This window comes from Canis lupus, chromosome 27 (genome assembly GCF_011100685.1).
Source record: "Canis lupus familiaris isolate Mischka breed German Shepherd chromosome 27, alternate assembly UU_Cfam_GSD_1.0, whole genome shotgun sequence".
Taxonomy (NCBI): domain Eukaryota; kingdom Metazoa; phylum Chordata; class Mammalia; order Carnivora; family Canidae; genus Canis; species Canis lupus.
In genome coordinates, this window is record NC_049248.1 from 28,145,600 (window position 1) to 28,167,946 (window position 22,347).

At 38.1% G+C, this 22,347-nt stretch overlaps 1 protein-coding gene across 1 annotated transcript in view; it reads right to left on the reverse strand.

The window, feature by feature from the left end:
* Positions 1-22,347, reverse strand: part of TMTC1 (transmembrane O-mannosyltransferase targeting cadherins 1) — a 269,996-nt gene that overhangs the window by 103,493 nt on the left and 144,156 nt on the right. The window contains exon 8 of the mRNA XM_038577170.1: positions 21,437-21,626. Within this exon, the coding sequence (XP_038433098.1) occupies positions 21,437-21,626 (190 nt within the window). The remainder of the gene's footprint in view (positions 1-21,436; positions 21,627-22,347) is intronic.

Below are 22,347 nucleotides of genomic sequence, written 5' to 3' on the forward strand. Positions count from 1 at the left end.
GCCTTGGCATTTTACAGCCCCTCCCTTCTCCACCTCTGTCTGGCAGTGGCTCGGTTCGCATATCCGCAGGCATAGCTCCTGTCTGGTGTTCCTGTCCATGGTCACAGCTCTCATCCCTGTGCCCCCCAGTGACAGTCCCATCCTTTACTTTTATGAGCCATCTGCCAGGTGTCACTTTACATGTTGCCGCCATGAACCCTGACCATATCACTGAAAACAGACCCTTCATAAACTCTTCAATCACCCCATTGGAGTCTGTTGTGTGTTTCCTGCCAGACCCTGACTGACAGGTCAGCCCAGAGTGGAAGGGTACAGGGATGGAAATAGAGCTGTGGATGGATGCCAAAGCAGCATCAGAATTCTGGTTTTTGTGAGCTGACAGGAGCCAGCTCCAGCCCACTCTAGTCTCGGTCCCATCCTTACACTGTTATATTTCCATTAGGTTTCAGCCTGTGGCCTTTTTAAGGCCATTGAGGTTATAGAAAATTTTAAGTGTGGTATAAAAACAAACCCCAACCCAAGAAGCTTTTTATCTGGCAAATGAGAATGAGACTCATCTCTCAATAGTTGAAGGGGAAGTTCTGAATTTTTACTGCCAGTGTGGGTATCCAAGAGACCACCTGCTATGCCTCAGACAAGATCTAGAGTCTAATCTCTGTAAGAACAATGAAGGAGGCAAGACAAACCCTGGGCCAGTCCTCAAGGAAGAGAAAAGAAAAACTGAAAGTTGATTCTCAGAGCCTCAGTCACAGTAGCCAAATTCCTTGGTGATTATTCATATTCAACTGGGACCCTGAGCTGGGCCAGATGGCCACAATACTGCACCGCAAGAGGTCTACGGACAGTCCTCCCACAACATGAACACACTTCACATCTCACAAGGAGGCATGGAAAGGTACCACTTGCAGGGTTCTTCTCCCATAGAAATGGATGGGATAAGCTAAGCTGGGTAGGATAGAAAATGGCCTGGGTTCAGGAACTCGACAGCATGGCTGCCAACCCACACTCTCCTTGGCACGACCCATGGGTATCATTTCCTCACTTCCATGTGCTCTAGAATTTACTCATAAATGTACAAGGAAAAAAATTTTTAAAGGGGAAATGAATGAAGAAATTATACCCCCTAAAAAGACAAAAGTAGATTTGTACACTCTGTGTCTTCTCTGAGCCAATTTAAACACGGTTTTCCACCCATGCCAAGCTTTTCTTCACCGAGAAGCACTGCCAGATGCGCTCATGAACAGAGAGCCGAAGGCAGATTAAAATCAGAGCATTCAGAAACTGGCATTTTCCATTTCTGGTCTTTGGTTTGGAACTTCATTTTCTGCCATCATTTTTTGTTTGATTTGTTTTTAATCAACAGACTGAATCTTCTTGCCAACATGAATTCCTGAGATTGAAATTCCTTATCTCACAAGAGCACACAAGTACGTTTCAGAGGTAAATCAGGTGGAAGAGTGAAGCTCTCAGATTACTCTAATTGCGGATAAGCTAATTCATAACATTATTTAGATGTGTATGTTACATTCTGCATACGTGTGTTTTAAATGTTTAAAGAAAAATAAAAGCAAAAACCTTTTAAAAGATTCTGATTGGTAAATATCAGTCTAGTGCAAAAAACACCATTTGCGTAGTAAATCAAGCATTAGTAAGGAGTAAAAGGGAATTAATTGGAAAATTAATTTCCCTGATTAGAATGAAACTACAGGAATTTTTGGAGATAGGGAGAAGTCACAGAAGTGAACTTTCTTCATATCTAACTGTGGTTCTAAACAGAAACAGAAAAGGCTCTAGAAAGCTATGTATTTTTTAAAAAGTGAGGAAGACACGAGAGATGGAAGGTCACATCTGAGAAATTATGGTATGTGTGCTACATACATGAGAGACATGGGGAGGGGCCGATGAAAGCCACCTGGTAAGTTGTAAGTGGCAGAGGATGTAAGGAAAACAAGTATCTCTCAAGCACAAACCATATGTCAAACCTTTGGCTGAATTTTCCCACTGAAACTTCATGATAATATTATAACATAGGTAATTATTTCCAGTTGTACAGATAAGAAAATGAAGTACAAAGGGCTTAACACACAGATCTAAGTTGATACAACTAGTGAGAAAAAAGGGTTTCAAACGGAGGTCTAGTTCACCCCAAAGCCTGTCCTCTTCCAACAGTCCATGTGGCTTTGGAATCCGTGTGTGTGTGTGTGTGTGTGTGTGTGTGCGCACACATGCGCATGCACACCATACACTGGGGGATTTCAGCCCTTCCCTACCTTCTGATTTTGCAGTAGAAATATACTGAGCGCAGATGAGACCCAGCAATTTGGAGTTGACAAGTAAGGCACTGCTGAGGTAGTCTAGAAAACTGCACCCTGAGGCCTATGACAGAAGGTACCACTGATTCACTTCGCCACATCAATACAGATGCAAGTGTTCTACAGTCTACAGGAATGTAATATGTGGCACAGAATATGTGTTCTTTGTCAAGTTTTCAATTGGAATGGTTTCAGGTGGTCCATCTCTTCATTCTGACAGCCAGCCTCTGGAAGAAGGACATATACTTGCCTACCAGACACAACACAATAAGACATAAAATATTGACTAATCTTAGTTCCTGAATTATATTTGAGAAGTCTCAAGGGGGGAGTAATGATTATTTTTGACATAAGAAATCAAATAATACGATGAAGCTGCCCTTGTTAGTAAGGAAAATAAGAGGACATTCATATTCTAATGACCACAGAAGCACAATGAGTAAACTAAGTGAGTAGCTAACTGGGACAAAGGCCTTCTAATTTTTAAATCTACACATGCTCTGTAACTTGTTCTGGCTCTAACCTTCCATTTTTAATATGCAACTGTTTATCTAAGAACTGTTTATGCATAAACCTTGCAGGAGTGGAACAACATGACAACGATTTACTATTTATAACATATCTATTATATATATATGTAATATGTATATCTAATATGTATATATATTAGAACATACCTGTTATTTATATACTGTATCTGAATATATAAAATAACAACAATAAAAAATAGAGTATTCACTCAGGAAGGTGGATTTAGAAAATTAACAGTGGTGTGTGTTTGCAAGTGTTGAGATCAAAGTTCACTGAAGAGGAAGGGGGAGGGGGAGAGGAATCAGGATCCCCGTCAGACACCTCTGGCTTCAGATGATGGGCCCTGTCCAGAGGAGGGTCAATGGTGCCCTAGATAAGATACCTATGAGAAGCAAGGAGAGAAATGTCAACAGGAGCTCAGTCTTGTGTTGGAGCCTGTCCCAACAAAGTGGGGAAGACAGTCTACTGCCTAGAGGCATTGGTCTCACATCATGCCCACCATGTCCAGCTCTCCCTGGCAAAATGGAGAAGACACAGGTAATACCCCAGAATCCTGAATCAAGAACTGTAACTCAATTAGGTGACTCAGTATGCGAGGGAGGCAGGAGCAATTAACCAAGTTTTCCCCTCTGTGAAGATTCAATTAGGGACCAGGATGAATTTAGCCATGGAAGTCAAGTCATGAGGGAATTTAGCTTTGATGAATTCACCTGTTTAAATTTACTTTGATGAATTCATTTGTTTGAGCAAACAGAAACAGAGGATAAATTAGATGCGTTTTCATAAATTGTTTAGTTCCTATGAGAGTATACATGCTGGGCAGAATTAGTTTCTACCTATAGTTATTGTTCAAATGTTTCTGTTAAGGAGAAGTTCCTCTGCCAAAATCTTCCAAAGCAAGATGGCATAGACTTATTTTTTTGTCTGGAAAAAGACAAGGTGCTTTACTTTTTCACATAGTGAGTCATACTCACTAAAAAGTATGATTCATCTACTTGGGATTGTCACAGAGGAGACAGTACCTTCCCTCTGTAATCTAAAATAAATAAGAAGAAACCACAAAAATCCCACACAATTTCACACAATAAAGACCCAAACATTTTAGAGCAGCATTTCTTAAAGAAAATAATTCACCATGCTTTATCAAACAAATCTCAGAGAAATATTTGGCTTACTTCAGGTTTATGAAATATAAAGTAAGAAGAAATTTAGAAAGCTCTCTTAACAGGTAAAAACAACAAAAAAGTGAGATTTACTTGTACAGCTGAGCTCCTAGGGGAACTACTGTTAATAAGTGGATTTGAATCCTGGTATCCATCAATGTACTCCTCCAAAATCAAAATATCTTCTGTAATCAAAAATGCTGCATCTCATTGCATAAGACCCAAATCCTGCTTCTGAAACATTTTGGTGATAAAAGCCAATAGATCATTTTGCTTCATGAGAAGTCACTGAAAAGCTTTTTTCAAATAACCATCATGATTAAAAAATAATGCTCTTCCCTCATCTTTAACTGGGCAAACAACAGCCTGCCTGCCACAGTTTAAAAGGACAAATTTAATAGACTCACAAATGCAACAAAGGACAGAAACAAAGGCTCTGTTTAAAATAGTATTAAATACAGATCGACCCTGACTTAGGATGCTTCCACTTATACTTTTTGACTTTATGATGGTGCGAAAGTGATAGGCATTCAGTAAAAACTGTACTTTGAATTTTGAATCTGGATCTTTTCCTGGGCTAGCAATACATGGTACTGCCCCTCTGTGACACTGGGCAATGAGCCACAGCTCCTGGTCAGCTATGAATGGAGGGAACTGATCCACTGACAACCATTCTGTACCCATACAACTGTCCTATCTTTCACTTTCAGTACAGTACTCTATGTTTCAGAGGATATTCAACACTTCATTATAAAACAGACTTTGTACTTGCAATGACGTGGATGGAACTAGAAGGGTATTATGCTAAGTGAAATAAATAAGTCAATCAGAGAAAGACAAATATCATATGATTTCACTCATGTGGAATTTAAGAAACACAGGATCATAAGGGATGTGAGGGAAAACTAAAACAGGACAAAAAACAAGACAAAATCATAGAGGGAGACAAATCATAAGAGACTCTTAATCATAGGAAACAAACTGACAGTTGTTGGATGGGAGGGAGGTGGGAGGATGGAGTAGCTGGGTGATGGGCATTAAGGAGGGAATGTGATGAAATGAGCACTGGGTGTTATTTAAGACTGACGAATCACTGAACTCTACCTCTGAAACTATTAATACACTCTAAGTTAATTGAACTTAAATAAAAAATAAGTTTAAAAAATATTTTTGAAAAGCTTCTAGGTGCTTCTTAAACATAATTAAGGTAGGAAACCACTAGAATAAACAAAAATACCATGTTAAAAAATTTAAAAATAAAGTGTGTTTCTTGTAGGCAGCAAAAACAAACAAACAAACAAATAAATAAAACAAGCTTTGTGTTAGGTGATTTTACCCAACCGTAGGCTACTGTAGACATTCTGCGCATATATAAGGTAGGTGAGCCTAAGCTATGATATTCAGTAGGTTAGGTGTAGTAAATGCATTTTTTAACCTATGTTTTCAATTTGTTACAGGTTTATCTGGATGCAACCCCATCGGAAGATTTGTACCTATAATTCCAAGTTGAGAACTTCAAACCCCTATTCCGTTGTTTCATTAGGATTGCTTTCTACCGATAGCAACAACGTAAATCTCCAAAGTATATATAAGAGAGAAGCAGTTCAATACATCTATATGAGGCTTGACAAAAAAATAAAAGAACTTAGCCACAGAATCACTAATTAGGAGTCATTTATTTGCCCTTGGGAAATTCTTACAAGGTAAGAGAATAAATGTTTTAGGAAAACAAAGAGTTAAAGTTTTCCCCCAATAAGCCCTGGCATTGAATTATTCCCAAGAGAAAACACTGTCATGGTGAGGACCTAAATCTGTAATAGGCAAAAAACTAGAGTTCACTGCCAAAGTCACCCAAATCAAAAGAAATTGTGGTACACAGTAATGGAGAGAATTTTCAAGGCAATGCCAGAGAGGCTGACATTAATAAATGTTCTTCCTAATTAATCACTTTTTAATACCAAATGCCAGAGTCCTGAGTCACAAACTGACTAAGCCAATTTGGCCATTTAAAGTTGCCAGGTCCTTTTGTAAATACTGGTGGCTTCTGACAATTAGACCCAGACGGGATACAAAAATGAAAGCGAGTTTTAGAGAAAATTCTGCCAAAAGTGCAACCACTTATTAGCAAACAGGCACACACTGGCTTATCATGGAGCTCAAGGAAGTCCTTTGTCCACCAGCTTTCCCGCAAGAACCACCCATGAAAGGAATTATTTTCTGAGGCAAGAACTATTCACTTTCTACTCAGGGAAGACAGAGTACTCTGTCAAGTGGCTTCTTGTAAATCAACACCTAGGCAGATAAAGATAGAATTTTTAACTTTCTCCAGATATAAGAAAAACTATATGTGGAGAGATATATGTGGTGTCACTAAGGTCTTACCTTTAACACTGCCACTTAACATACCAGTGGGTCGAAGTGGATACTTGCTTCCCCAAACTGTGACATTTTATAGACAGTCCTGTAGCATCTCTCATTTCTCACCATTGTGAGCAGTCATTGTATCAAACGCTCACACTGGTTATTTCAAATTAAGGCCTCAAATACAACGAAAACCAAGATTCCATCAATCTTGGCTTTCACTTGCTGTTGGGAGGTTGTCAACTCTAACTCTAAAATAAATGGCTTCAAAGAAATTCCTTTTCAGCTGGTATTGACTGCTAAAGGGATAAATAAACATGAAAATTCTTCCGATGATGCTGTGGTGGTGGTGGTGGCTATTGTTTTTGAAAGTATAAATAAGGCAAAAACAAAACAAAAAATGTTTAAAAGCGGCTCCAAAAATGGACTCTCAAAAGTTCACTTCTTCACTCACCCTCAAATATTTAAGTCAACGCTTCCCAGAGCATATCACGAGAACACTGACACATTCTCAAATTCAAATAAATTTGAGAAATGCCATTCACTGTACACCCCATTTGGAAACTCAAAAGGCCGCTTAGAGCACAGTCAAGGCTTTCTGAAATCCTCTAGTAGGGAAATACGTTGAACTTTTTAAAACTTCTGAAATGCAGAATCTTTATTTAGAGTAACCTTACTTAATGACCTGTACAATGCTAGAACATATTTTGAAAAATGATGGTATAAACTGCTCAAGCAGAATGGAGTTAAAAGGAAAAGTTTCCACCTTGGGAGTTTCTCTATAGGCAGTACCAAAAATTATCTCACTGTCTGCAAATAGAAAATTTTCCCTGAATCTCAGCTATAGCCTTTATGCTATAGTCAAAACACATTTTTTGCTTTTCATTCTTGGTGGATGTAGGGTAGCTGATTGCCATTTTCCGTGCAGAAAACCATTATACATTGAAAGAACTTTATCATGTCATGAGGCTGCATAGTGTTGGCTCTAGCCAGGGTAAGTTCTGAAAGCAGGAAGGTTTCTTGGCAGGTCAGAAGCAGGTTTAGATCATACCTTTATTTAGAAGGATAATTCTCTCAGAGGTGGGGGTTGGAAGCAAGCAAAACCAAGTTCTTCAGGCAGCTACTGGGTTTTATCCTATCATTACTCTCCACATTCAGGATATTGTTTGGAACCAGTGAATGGCCAGTAAGTTAAATGTTTAATATTCTATCTTATTGCCTATGCTAGGCTTTTCCTCTCTGAAGGCACCATTCTGCATCTATACATTCCCTATAAATTTATTCTGCTTGTCTCTAAATACTTTGTTAACTTTTAAGACTAGTTTCTATTTCTTTATTTTTTATTTAAAGATTTTATTTATTTTAAAGACAGAGGGAGCACCCATGAGCAGGGGGAGGAGCAGAGGGAGAGAGACAGGCAGACTCTGTGTGGAGCCCAAGGCAGGGCTCGAACCCAGGGCCCCAAGATCATGATCTGAGCCAAAACCAAGAGTCGGACACCCAACCAACTGAGCCACCTAAGTATCCCAAGACCATTTTCCATTTCTATCTCACAGCTATATATGTATATGCTAACTGTGACTGTTGTTACTCATATCCTGACCTCCTCCTATGAGATACACAGAAAGTATAGGAGGGTACTATTGGACACTTCTCCCAAATCATTTGCCTTGTCCGGTATTCTTGAAAATTTTCCCATCCTCGGCAATGGTGCTTTTAGTAAAACATGTCCACTGATTACTCATTCATTCAACAAATGCATACTGCTATTACCTCTTTATAGTCTCTTTGGGCATTATACTTATAAGCAATCACTTAAAGAATTTAGTGGGATGCCTGGGTGGTTCAGTGGTTGAGAGTCTGCCTTTGGCTCAGGGCATGATCCCGGGGTCCAGGATTGAGTCCTGCATCGGGCGCCCTGCAGGGAACCTGCTTCTCCCTCTGCCTATGTCTCTGCCTCTTTCTCTGTGTCTCTCATGAATAAATAAGTAAAATCTTAAAAAAAAATTTAGCAAGTAATTGCTTTGCTATTTTTTGCTTGCTAATTTATTGCTTGCTAATTTTTTTTAGCAAGTAATATCTCCTTTGTATTTTCCAGGGTCTATTCTAAGTTCTTTGGAATACATCAGTTAGCAAAACAGACACAAAGAATCCCTGCTCTTGCAGAGGGGCGGGGGGGGGGGGAAGAAAGAGCGACTGGTAAAGGGTATCTACAAAATATGGTGAGCAAGAAGTGGGTTGCAGCTCAAAACACGGTGGTCAGGGTAGGCCTCATTGAGAAGCTGGGAACTAAGCAAAGACTTGCAGGAGATGAAGGAATCCGTAAGACTCACTTCATAGTCAGCAATGAGAAGGAATGTAGAAACAAGAGAGATAATGACCACACAATGAGCACACAGAACCTTTAGGGCCATTATAAAGGCCATAACCTTTAGGTTATCATTTTTGCTTTGAAAGCAAAAAGAAGCCCCTGGAAGATTTTAAGCACAAGAGGGAAAGGTTAGGTGCTCGTTTACATTTTTAAAGAATGATCTAGTTACTGTGTTGAGAACAGTCTGGACCACTGGCACAGGGTAGAAGCAGGGAGACTAGTTAAGAGCTCTGGCAATAATCCAGGTGAGAGATGGCGGTAGTTTGGACCAGGAGGGCAGCAGTGAAGGTGGAGAGAACTGGTCAAATACCAGATGTACTGTGAAAACATACTTGCCAGTACTTATTGACAGATTGGATATGATATTAAAGATAGAGAGGTGGAGAGAACATGATGAAACCCCAAGAATTTTGCCTTGGGCAGCTAGTAGAATGTAGTGAATTCACAAATGTTGTGAGGGACAAAATAAATGGGTATATTCAGCGGTTAAAGTTTGGAATGTTGACTTTGAGACATCCATGTGCAAGTGCGTTTATATAGCAATGCCTTCCTGAACAAGGGTGGGTACCATGTATTTTGTTTCATTTATTGTTTTTTTTTAAAAAAATATTATTTATTTAATTTTTTGACACAGAGAGAAAGAGAGCACAAGCAGAGGGAGTAGCAGAGGGACAGGGAGAAGCAGGCTTGGAGACACTACCCCCTTCCCCATACAAAACCTAGGACCCTGGGATCACGACCCCAACCGAAGGCAGATGCCCTACCAACTGAGTTACCCGGGTGCCCCTGTTTCATTTATTCTTATTAAATTCATTTTGATGTGTGTAATAACATGAATACATAAATATTAAAGCTCCTACCTATTACAGACTTGTTCTTTTTTTTCTTTTTATTTTTTATTAGACTTGTTTTCTAATACTCCATGCTGCCTCTTTAGGCAAAGCATGTGTAAAAATAAGCATTCTTAGGTTTTTGTAAGGGGAAGGCGGTATTCTCCCCAAGAATGTGTTTGTCACCCCTGTACAGGCTTTCTCGGGCATGGTACTTTATAGCGAACCATCTAAAGAATATGGCAATCAATCACTTCAGTTTCCTTTGTATTTTCTAATACAATAGCAATTTCCACTGGACCCCTCTGTTCAGAGGTATTTGTAGCTACTTTTATCTCTAAGAATCCTAACTACATATTTCATTGTTTTCTTAGAACGAGATGAAAAAAGATAAGCTCCTTTAAATAGAAATTTCATGTTCTGAATGGAAACAGGACAGAATGACTATAGGAGTTACAAAAATGTCTTTTGACCTTGTTAAGAGTTTAAAACCAATCAGAATCATTGTAAAGCTAAGTAGAAATGAGTTGCTTTCTCATTAAGAGAAATAAAGTATTAACAAACTGTTAAGATTATAGGGGTGCCTGACTGGCTCAGTTGGTAGAGTGTGTGACTCTTAATCTTGGGGTTGTGAGTTTGAGTCCTATGTTGTGTGTAGAGCCAACTTAAAATACAAACAAAAAATTATTTTAAGTGTTAAGATTATCACTCAAAAGGTGGCAATTATTCTGAGTAAAAGCCAATAACATTAACTATGAAATCTTGCCAAGAATCATAAAGCATATAATCAAGAAAAAGAAATAAAGCTGTTACTGATGTTAGAAAACTCCTTTTCCCGGCATGCAACTATCTAATTCTTCCATTAATAAATTCAGAGAGTCTTCCTTCGAACTTAGGTATAAACATCAAAGAGGTAGGTAAGTCATTTTCTTATTAAAGAGTGTGACTTGTGAAAATGTAATTGCCCTGTGAAGGCAAAGAATAAAACAAATTATTTAATGATGTGGAAGAACTCCTGCCAGGCATAGATCAAAAGCCAAGCAGAACAACCCAGGTATAGCCGAGTAGTACATTACACAAAACACAGGAGAGAAGGATTTGTATAAAGTTCAGATCTGGAACAAGGAGAATGACTTTGCACGTGATATATTAATCATGGACAGAAAGGAATGCCTGGGAAGACTTTGCTCAAGGGCCTCTGATTTTTAAGCAGCCACTGAATAAAAGGTGCGTTTCTAGCATCTATTTTGCTCCAATGGTCACAACTGAGTGGAATGGAGAAATCCAGCAATGGAGAAGCCTTGAAGAATAGCAACAATAAAAGAAAACAATTTCTTTCTTATATCCTACCTACTTTGCTAAACTTTCAAATACTTTAAAGACTTCTAAACTATTTCTATAGTTTGGAGGTTTATGTGATAACTCCAACATTCATTTATAAATAGGTCAGTGATACTTGCCACTATTTTCTTTTCCTTGATAAACATTCTTTTTTTTTTTAAACAGAAAAGTTTTATGTTAGGACTCTGCCCTTCTGTTACAGTTGAACATACCTACTTCCAAATTCCAAAATATGCTGAAGCATTAGAAACTTCAAAGTATGTTACTACCATTAGCTCTTAGGTCAAGAATTTAACCTCTGTTATATAGGATGGGGGATAAAACGTGGTCTGGCGGTGATTAATCTTCACTGGCATTACAAGTATTTTTTTTTAACATGTAAAGCATGACTGTATATTGAAATACACAGAATCAAAAAGTCAATCCAGCTGGATTATGTTTATTTGGGTTTTTTTTTTTTTGGTTTTAGTTTTTATGGTTATTCTTATAAAATAAAAACAGAAGCCCCAACTGTGCTCCTAACTTTAATCTGTGGCAATTTCATAATGGTGGCGATGACAAGGATGACAACAAGGACTACAAGGACAGCTGACAGGTACTCAGGGCTTCCCATGTGCCAGCCACTGTGCTCAGTGTTTTATGTGGCTTGCCCCAGTTAACCTCACAACGACTCTGTACCATGGTGTGGGAACCTGGCTGAACAAGATGAGCCCACACAGCTCATCCATGGTAGAGACCCACCTCAGATTTAGGTCAGCGGTAATCACCCTACAGCCTCAGAAACTGTCAATCTAGAACTCAGAGTAGTTTTCCTTCATGTGCATCTTAGGACTGCCTCCAACATGAAAGAACGGGATCCTACTTGAGGATGATGGTCCTGAGCCTGAAAGTAGACTATCAAACAAAATTAGATGACACAGTATATTGTCTCATATACACTGAGGAGCGTACTTGTTGTATTGAACATTGGGTGTTGTATGTAAGTGATGAATCACTAAATTCTACCTGGAAACTAGTATTATACTATATATGAACTAACTAGAATTTAAGTACAAATTTGAAAACATTCAAGAAAAAAAAGTATGTGGAAAAAGGCAGTTGCAGTGGATCTTTCGATATGTTCCATTTTACAATGAGGGACAATTCAACTCCTCTAATTTCCAGCACTGCCTATGATGAAGCAGTCAGCTTATTTTCACTCTATCATCAGAAAAATGACAGAAAGAAAACTTTCAGCTTTGGCCTAAGGCCCGAGGGCCAAAGTTGACTACAGCCATTGACCTGAAAACCTGTGCCCTTACGTACTAAGTAGCAGGATGTCACCATCATGGGTAACGGTGGCAGGTGGAGAAGCCAGCTGAGAGCCGTGATAAGAGGCTGGATCAATTGGGATGGTCAAATGTGAGACAGAGAGACATCCCAGACAATGACAACCCCCATGGTACTGGTGGTCAGGGACAGACAGACCACGTCAAGGCATCATTAGGACTTCTGTCAGAAAGTATAATGGTCCCGATTCAGGACAAACTGGATGGGTTGTAAGTGGACTAGACAGATCAGATCTGTGATAGCATGAAGAGGATTTTCATGAACTGGGGATAGAAAAGGATGGAGAACATAGAGTCTGCAGAAAATGGGAACTGAAGACAGAAATGTAAGCCAGAAGGGGGAAAAAAAAAATCAACTTTGGCGCAGAGCCATGCATCATTAAACACAATCTTCATTCCTCAAGTTCAATTTTATTTTACCACTTGGTATATTAAAACAAGATGCTTATTTTGCCAGGTTTCATAATGGCCATTCTGGAATTTAGAAGACTTGTTCCACAGTGATCCATGTGCCATGATAATACTTTAACCTATTATGTGGCTGAACTAAATGCAAGGTAATTTCCAGAAATCTGAAAGCTTGTTCAGTTCAACTGCACAGGTCTGTGGTAGTACAATGTTCTAATTTATGCCACACTGGCAGAGGTGAATAGTTGTGATGGACTGTATGTCCAGCAAAGCCCCAAGTATTTACAATTCTGTTTTCCCTCTCTCTCACACATACACACACATACACGTTTTTCCATCTCCTGGTCTACTCCATTGTACTGTAGTTATTCCCATAAGCTGCTCCACTTCCTTCATTAAAAAGGTAAGAATGCCAATGAGTAAATAATCACTTACCAACAGTGGTTCTTATTCTAATCTTACCTCCTTGTTGTGATGTAGGGTTTTTTTTTTTTTTTTATGAGAAATCTAAGGCTCATAATCTCTGCTTGTCCATCAGATAACAAACTGTCTGTTCTTTTATTGAAAATGTGGTTGGGGGCTGTGATCCAGACTAGCATGAAGGCTAAGCAAGGCAAGGCTGGGAACAGGCAGGAAGGGAGGTCCCTGAGATAAACACAGTCCCCTCCCTAAGTGAGGAGAGCCATTATTTCCATCCCATCCCACCGCTCCATTTCCACCAAGCTATTACTGGAGGTCACCTCCACTGACCGGCCTGCAGGTTCATCCCTGTGTAGACTTGAGAATTTGACTTGTTCTCCAGGGCTCAGAGAGAAAGCCGATGATTTGTGTTGTTTTCAAGGGAATGATGTGTAAGACTGGGAATGGACAGATGGATTGGGAAAAGAACTCTACAAAAAATGAAATAAACAAAACACAAATAAACAAAAACCAGCCCTGAAAGCCCCGTACCTGGGGGAGGGGACCCTCCACTGCCTCATGTCCATTCTCAAAGATCTCTCATTGTGGAGGTCATAATGGGAAAGTCAGGTGTCACTAACCTCTCTCCTTTTCCCTCGGGTTTTACTTTTACAAGTATCCCAGAAGATTGTAAACGATATAAAAATAGTTTAGAATATCAAGATACCCTGTGAGAATGTAATAAAGAATCAATAACAAATAAATTACTCTTAAATATGATTTAGTGATATTTCCTCTGTAATGCAAGGAAATCACATTAGAGGATGGGGTGAAAAAGGCAACTATAAAGAGTAAGACCAATAGTATTAATTCCTCTAAACAATCCAAATTACAAATTACACTACCTGATATAGATCCCTATTGCAAGTCAACAGTCTGACGGTCTGACATACAGTCTGTAGGAGGCATAATGAAAACCCCAAGTGCATTTTTTGGCCTATGGTGCATAAACAGTCACTATTGATAAAAAAAAGAATAGCATAATAAGCCTTCATGGTTTAAATTCTCTTTCTCTCTACTATACATACATTCCAACAGAGTGATTATCTTCAACACAAAGAGTAAGAGTAAATTAGTTCATTTTAAAGTTCACTGTTAAAAAAGAATTTTTAACACCATACTGAATTACATTGTAGACTGTTCTCTACATTATCTAAATTAAGTTCAAATGCATTCCTGGTGGAAAGGGGTATGAATAGGAGGAGGAGATGAAGGAGAGGCACAGAATAAGACAAATTCTACACTTAAATTCTCAAAGATGCCAAGTATTTCCAATAAATACAATAATATTATACAATAAATAATAAACTACTCCTTGAGGTCTTACATTTCCTATGCTACGAAAATAGGACAGATTAGAAACAATCTCTAAATTCATTCTGCTGTTATTTCTGCAGAAAGCAAGCTTAGATTCTGTGTCCTAGCCCTCCCACTCAATGCTAGACAAGTGCTTGTCAAAGTCAAACATCTACTCCCTGAGCAGCTGCCTTGCAGGAATACTCCCAAGTGGATGTGGAAGTGGCTGGGAAGAGTCTGCAATCTGTAATAGCATCTAACTTTACTTACTTGTGTAAAGAACTTGTTTTTGTTTTCATTAAGTGTGAAAACGTACAAGAACAAAACGTTCAAAGGAGGCCTATGGAGGGTGGGGTTTCAAGAGCAGGGTGGAGATTAGGAAATGACACACATGGTATTTTATTCATTACATGTGTTAATTTTTGGCTTTGTAAAGTCAATTGTTAAAGTATTAATGAAGCAGTCAAATAAGTGTAAATATAACTGTAACAGGGTAGATTACAGCCCCCTCCTCCAAAGCCCTGGTTAATAACAAGGTAGGATGACAGATGAAGAAAACCAGACAAAACCCACCTGACTGTCAACATAGCCAGAGGCCAAGTAGAAAAAGCACAGCAGGAGAGAGGGAAATAGGCAGAGACTTAAAAGACCGAGGCTGAATCTTACACACACACACACACACACACACACAACTACATCATCTCCGTGGCATCATTTCTTTTGGCTCTACCTTTGGCCCACTCTGCTCCAGCCATGTCAATCTGCTATTCTGTGAACACTCCAGTACTCTTCCTGCCACAGGGCCTTGGCGCTTGCTTTCCCTCTGCTTGAAATGCTCTTCCCTAAATAGCCACTTGATTCACTCCTTCAATTCCTTCACGTCTCTGCTGAAATGTCACCATATCTGTGAGGCCAGCCCTGACCTCATCAGAATGCTTATCAACACTGGCCATATAACAACATATTTTAAATGTTTATGTATAAGCTCCATGTAGACAAACCTTCATTCTATTACTGCTCTAATCCTAATAGGCACTATAGTCAATATTAAGAGAATTAAAGAAGTAGTAAGGCTAAATAAAACATATTATCCCTGAATACAAGCCAAGCTGGCTGTTGTATGACTGAGGCTCAAAAAAGGTAAAAATAAAAGAAGCCTTTTCCATGATTTCCTGGACTCAATGTCTATGCTTCTTTATACAATAATTTTTTTCCTGGTAATGTACTATATGGCCTCACTATCTCAAAATTTAAGGACACTGAAAATTATTTCAATTCATCATATGCAGTACACCTGTCATTTGGAAATACTCTGGATGGACAGAGCCACATTTACTCTGCTGACATTATTACAAATATTTCATCCATTGTTTCCTTTTGGCACAGAACAATGTCCATAAAGCAGGACCTCTGTCTTCATAAAAGCTTAATCCTACTGCTTATTGTCTTGGAGTCAGACCCCTGAAGATCATGTTCTTAGTAATTAATCATCACATCAAAAAATAGTATTATCCCCCCTTTAAAAGGTCATTTACTACCTCGCATGAGAATCTGACTTTTAAGACCTTCTAGTGTGTAAGATCTTCTAGATCAAGAACAGATCTCAAATATGAGCTAGATGCCAAACCTCCGGCAAGACGCTGAAAGAAGAAAATGTAGAAAGTGTAAGCAGCCTCCAAGAATTGCTGGAGGCTTCAGTCAATGTTTTCAAAGAACTTTCAAGATGAAATCTATCACCAAAGAGCTAAGTCTTACTATTACCACAGCAGGGATGCTTTGCTAATATTTTTCCCGATACATTAAAAGGGATCTTGGAACAAATTCCATGAGAGAAAAGGATTGGTAATTCATTCCAAGGAAGTTTCCATTCAATCATTTTGTTATCAAAGATACTCTGGAGAGGGCCAAGGCTCGCCTATGTGTGGGGTCCACTGGCATCATGAAGGTCCATATTTAATACACCTGACCAAGATGACAGCCTATGGATACTCAACACTCCCTTTTGATAGTTGCAAAGGAGTCAAGGGAAACCCTTACTGACATACCAATCCAGTGGTCTATTACATTTTCTCCTGTAGATCAATAACAATATAGCAGGCATGCCAAACTATGAGCTAAGGCCAGATTCTAATAAAAAAACATTATATCGACCCCCAAACATTTCATACTCATATTGTGTATGAGCCTTTTATAGTCTTAAAAAAAAAGAAAAAGGTTCTGCATACCAAAATCTAATTGAACAGAGTTGGTAACTTTATAGTTTTATTCATTTAGATGATATATACTGAGAAAGAAACAATAAAATTTAGATTATATATATTGGATGTGGCAAGCTCTTGATGCTAGAAACATGGCAGTAAACAACAACAAAAAAATCTGTCCTCACGGGGTTCATATTCTAGTTGGATGAAAGAGACATTACATTAAATAACAAAAGTTACATAGCATTTCAGAAATTGAAAGTATAGTGAAGAAAAGTTAAAAAGTTAAAAGGGAAAAGAGTGGAGGGTATATGATTGCTTTTTTAATAGGGTACATATGGGGGTGCCTGGGTGGCTTAGTTGACTGGTGTTCTGCTTTTGGTTTCAGTTCAGTTCATGATCTGCTTGTCCCTCTCCCGTCCCTTCACCCCCCCCCCTTTTTGTTCTTTCATTCTCTCTCAAATAAATAAATAGGGTACATATGGTAGACTTTACTAAGGTGAAATTTGAGCTCAAGTTTATGTAACTAATTGGCATGCTAGAGTTTCTTGAGGATGGTTATTCATATCATACTAGTCTTATCAACTTGATTTACAAAATGATTAAGAGGTAGATTACTGTAAGTAAGGTATTTTGGGGCAAAATAGTTTCTTCAAAATATGGTTCAGAGATAAGTGGATATCCACCAGCAAAAAAATGAAGTCAGACTCCCATTTACCACTACATAAAGAAAAAATAACTCAAAATAGACCAGTGACTCAAATAGAAGAGCTAACACTATAAAACTCTTAGAACAAAATAGAGTCATAAATCTTCATGACCCCAGCTTTGGCAATGGATTCACAAGTTTGGCAACAAAAGCAATGAAAAAAAAAAAAGAAATTAAAAACTTAGAATGCATTAAGGGACATTATCAAAAATGTGAAAAGACGATATAAAGAATGGGAGAAAATATTTGCAAATCATTTCTCTGTTGGGGATTTAATATCCTAAACTATTACAGCTCAACAACAAAACAACAATCCAACTGAAAAATGAACAAAGGACTTGAATATACATCTCTCCAAAGAAGATACACAGATGGCCCATAAGCACATGAAAAGATTTTCATCACTGTTCATTAAAGAAATTCAAATCAAAATCACAAAGATATAACTCTTCATGCCTACTAGGATGGCTTTAAACAAAACAATGGAAAATAACAAGTATTAGTAAAGATTGGATATACAGGAACCATTGCATACTCTGAGTGAGAATGTTAAATGGCTACAGCCATATGTAAAATAGTTTCTTGAAAAGTTAAGTACATAATTACCATATGACCCAGCAATTTCACTTAGGTATATATCCAAGAGAAACGAAAACATATGTCCATGCAGAAACCTGTACACAAATATCATAATATAGCAATGCTCACAATAGCCAAAAAGTGGAAACAACTTGAATGTCCACAAACAGATGAATGAATAAACAAATTATTGTATATTCATCTGATGGAATATTATTCAGTCATTAAGAGGAACTAAGTATTGATACATACATTGATACAAGTCAAACAGAAAAGGTCACATATTGTGTGATTCCTTTTATAGGGTATAGCCAGAATAGGCCAATCCACTGAGACAGCAGATTAGAAGTCACAGGAGGGGAAAAGTTGGGAGTGATTGGTATGGGGTGTTATTAATGCAGTAATGAAAAGGTTTTGAAATTAGAGAAAGCTGGCAGTTACACATTATGAATACATTAAGTACCACTATACTGTACAGTTTATAATGACGAATTGTATCTTATGTAAATTTCTTCTTAATAAAAAAAAGATTTTAATCAATCAAAAATTTTTCATCGAAGTTTCAGTATCATGTGTTTGTGTTTTACACTCAAATATCAGTTCTTTTTTCATTCCAGCCTTAATCTATTTGTAACATATTAATCTTTTTAAAAAATACAGCTTTACCAAGATATAGTCCACATACAATTCACCCATTTTATGCGTATTAATTTGGTGAGTTTTGGTAAACATATGTCATTTAGCAATCACCACCACAATCAAATTTTAAAAGCATTCAACATCCCAAAAAGTTCCCTTAAGTCTTTGTATGCCTACATCCCATCTGCACATATTTTCTGTCATAAATCTGCCTTCTCTATGCATTTCTGGGCAATTCTAGAAAAGACAGAATTATAATAGCAGATATTTTGTATGAATGGAGTCATACAATATGTAGTTTTTAATGTCTGGCTTCTTCTTTTTTCTTTTTAAGATTTTTTTTAAGTAATCTCTGCACCAACATGAACTCAAACTTTCAACTCCGAGATCAAGAGTCACGTGCTAAAAAAAAAAAAAAAAAAAGAGTCACATGCTCTATGGACTGAGCCAGCTGGACACCCCCATCTGGCTTCCTTTACTTTAGTAAGATATGTTGGAGGTTCATGTATGTTTTTTTATGTATAAATAAATAATTTATTCCTTTACATTCCTGAATAATTTACCATATTATGTGTATCCATTTACATTTTGAGATTACTGGCTTGTTTGTATTTTTCAGCTATTATGAATACTTACAAGACTACTGTATGGACATAAGTTTCTATCTCTCTTTGGTAGATATTGAGGAGTAGAATTGCTTATTGTCATATTTAACTTTTAAGAAGCTGTCAAATTTTTCCAAAGTGGCTGAGCTGTTTTTTAATCCTTATCAGTATGAGGGTTCCAGTTGTTCTACATTCTGGCCAATACTGAGTAATGTGAATCTTTTGAATGAGTCATTCTCGTAGGTGTGGAGTGATATCTTTTTGTGGCTTTAATTAGCATTTCCCTAGTGACTAATGATGCTGAGCATCTTTCTTTTTCTTTTTAGCATCTTTCTATATGTTTATATTTTTAATAGGCTCGATGCCCAGCATAGAGTCCAACACAGAGCTTGAATTCATGACCCCAAAATCAAGACCTGAGTTGAGATCAAGAATCAGACACTTAGGGCAGCCTGGGTGGCTCTGCGGTTTAGCGCCACCTTCAGCCCAGGGCATGATCCTGGAGACCTGGGATCGAGTTCCACTTCAGGGTCCCTGCATGGGGCCTGCTTCTCCCTCTGCCTGTGTCTCTGCCTCTCTCTTTGTCTCTCATGAATAAATAAATAAAATTAAAAAAAAAAAAAAGAATCAGATACTTAACCCAAGAAGCCACCCAGGCTTCCCTGATGAGCAAAATTTTTAATTCTAATGATGTCCAAGCTGTCATCCTTTTCTTTTATACTCTGTACTTTATGTTCCCTAAGAAATCTTCCCTCAACCCAAGTCCACAAAGACTTTTCTCTTGTTTCCTTTTAGAATTTTGCCATAATTAATTCTTTTGTTTAGAAGTGTGATCCACTTAGCATTAATTTCTAAGTGTACAGTATAACATAAGGGTTAAATGTCATATTTTTTCCTTGTAGATATTCCATTATTTCAGTACCTTTTAGTTAAAAGACTATCCCTACCCCATTGAATTATCTTGGTAACTTTGTCAAAAATCAATAAAGCATGTACCTGTCAGCTTACCTTTGGATTTATAATTCTCTTCTGTTTTCTACTCCCCTCCTGTGTTTGGGACATACTCTCCTGTCTCTTTACATGTCCAGTAATCTGATTAAAAACTAGGCATGTGTATCATACATTGCAGGGACTCCATATCCCATTTCATTCTTCTGAAATTTGCTGATTTTACTGTTTTAATATATAATGAACTTGCCTAGACTCAAAATGAAAAATCTGTTTCTCTGTAGAAAGTGGAAATTTTTGCTCAGGTTTTGTTTTGTTTTGTTTTTTCCTTTTGCCCTCCTTGTTGTGCCTGAATAGCTTTTCGATCAGCCAATGCTTTCAACAGAGGTTATACAATGACAACTCAAGCCAATGAAGCTTCCACTTTCTGTTGCCCAACCTGTGTATGGGTTAAAAAATTCATTCAAATTTCCAGCAAATAAGTAAGTCTCCCCAGCCCTTCAGTTTTGCTTGGGCTCCCTGGGGAGCCTCATGCTGTTTAGCAGCCAGTTATGAAGGCATGAGGAGCATATTATTTCAGCCCTTTCATAGCTCTCATTTCCAAAAGTTCCCCCTTAGGTTTCTTACTGCTCTGTAATGCTCTCACACCAAATCAGCCTCTAAGTAGTAAACCTGTGGGTTTTTTCCACGCCAGCTGGGTGAGGGGGTGGAGGTGGCGGTGAGGGGTAGGGGGCTGAGGGTATGGGAATACCCTCAACCAAGAAGTGTCTTATCCAATGCAGTAGCAGTTTTTCCTAAGTAAACATTTTCAATTTCTTTGCTGTGTTTGATCATTTTTGAAAATGCTGCATTTAATAATTTTTCCAGTTTTACAGTGTATTTTTTTTTTTGAAGTGAGAATCACCCAACCAACTCAGGCAGGCAGGCAGTCATTAGTGGAAGTAGCATCTTAACCATATTTTAAGCACTTATGAATATATTATCATTATCTCATTTATCATTACATGAAATCAAACAAGTTACCACAAAAATTAGTGAACTATAGCAGGAAAAAAAAATTCTTGTTTGCAAACATTTATTTCAGATCCAATTTCTACAGGGTTGAAAGAACACTAAAAGATATATAATTAAGGTGGCCATGATCTGTTAGCTCCATTAGGGTCTTTAAAATATTTATCACTTACCTGGAAAAATTAAAAATTAAAAAAAAATTTAGATGAAAGAGTAGATTCGATTTAGACTTAGACCACCTGGAGATGGGGGGTGGAAGGTGGGTTGGGGTGGGGAAGGCATTACTAAGTATAGAGCATCTATCTTTAAATGCAGAGAGTTCAGTTGGATTTTAAGAAAATTACCTTGAAGGCTGCTAAACAATGAAGGCTCAGTAAAGCCATCACAACTGCCAGAAGGATGGTGGCTAAGTTCCGTACGTCCCATATGGTCTCTACCAGAGGAATACTGCCGACCTGCCAGTCATAGCACAGAGTAACAGGTGCAAGCAGAAGCCACACATTGAAGGCCAAGAGGTAGGAATAGGTAAGGAACCTGCGAAGAGAAGAACAACCACTGAAATACAACTCAAGGTCCATGATACTTTGCAAACATTCATTATCATGGTTTAATTAAATGGCATTTGTATACTGTCCGTGTTATCAGGAAAGACAAGGCAAGATGGAATGCCACTCATTCATTTATTTATTAAATAGGCCATTTGGGAATATACTTAACAGTTCCATGCACTGTGGTAGGTGCTGGCCTTTCAATGGGCAACAAGTAAAGACAGTTTCCACGACATATATTTTAAAATGGTCATACAAATAAATACATTACATCCAGAGATATATGTCAAGAAGGAAAAGTCTGATGGAAGTATACGACAGAAATGCTGTTCTGCTAGTTGGGGGTCCCTGGGCAAGAGACAGACCTTTAAACTGTCCTTTTTTCATAGAGTCCAGGAAACTGCTGTAGATAGTAAACCATTTTACCATCTTTATAACAGATTGATCATACCAAATTATTTCAAAAAACTAAAGCATCTGTGGTAGGGACATGAAGTCTCTTATTCACAAGTGAAGGGGCTAGCCTTTAACAGGAGAGTAAGAAGTAGTACAGCCATCAGCCTGCTAAGAAGAACACACAGACCTACAGAAGGGAAATAATGAATGCAGGGGATGCTCCTCTTTCCTGGCTGTGTCTAGGTACAAAGGGAAGGTGAAAGGCATTCCAAGGGACCCCATTCCTTTTAGGGTAGAGGAAACTGAATTTA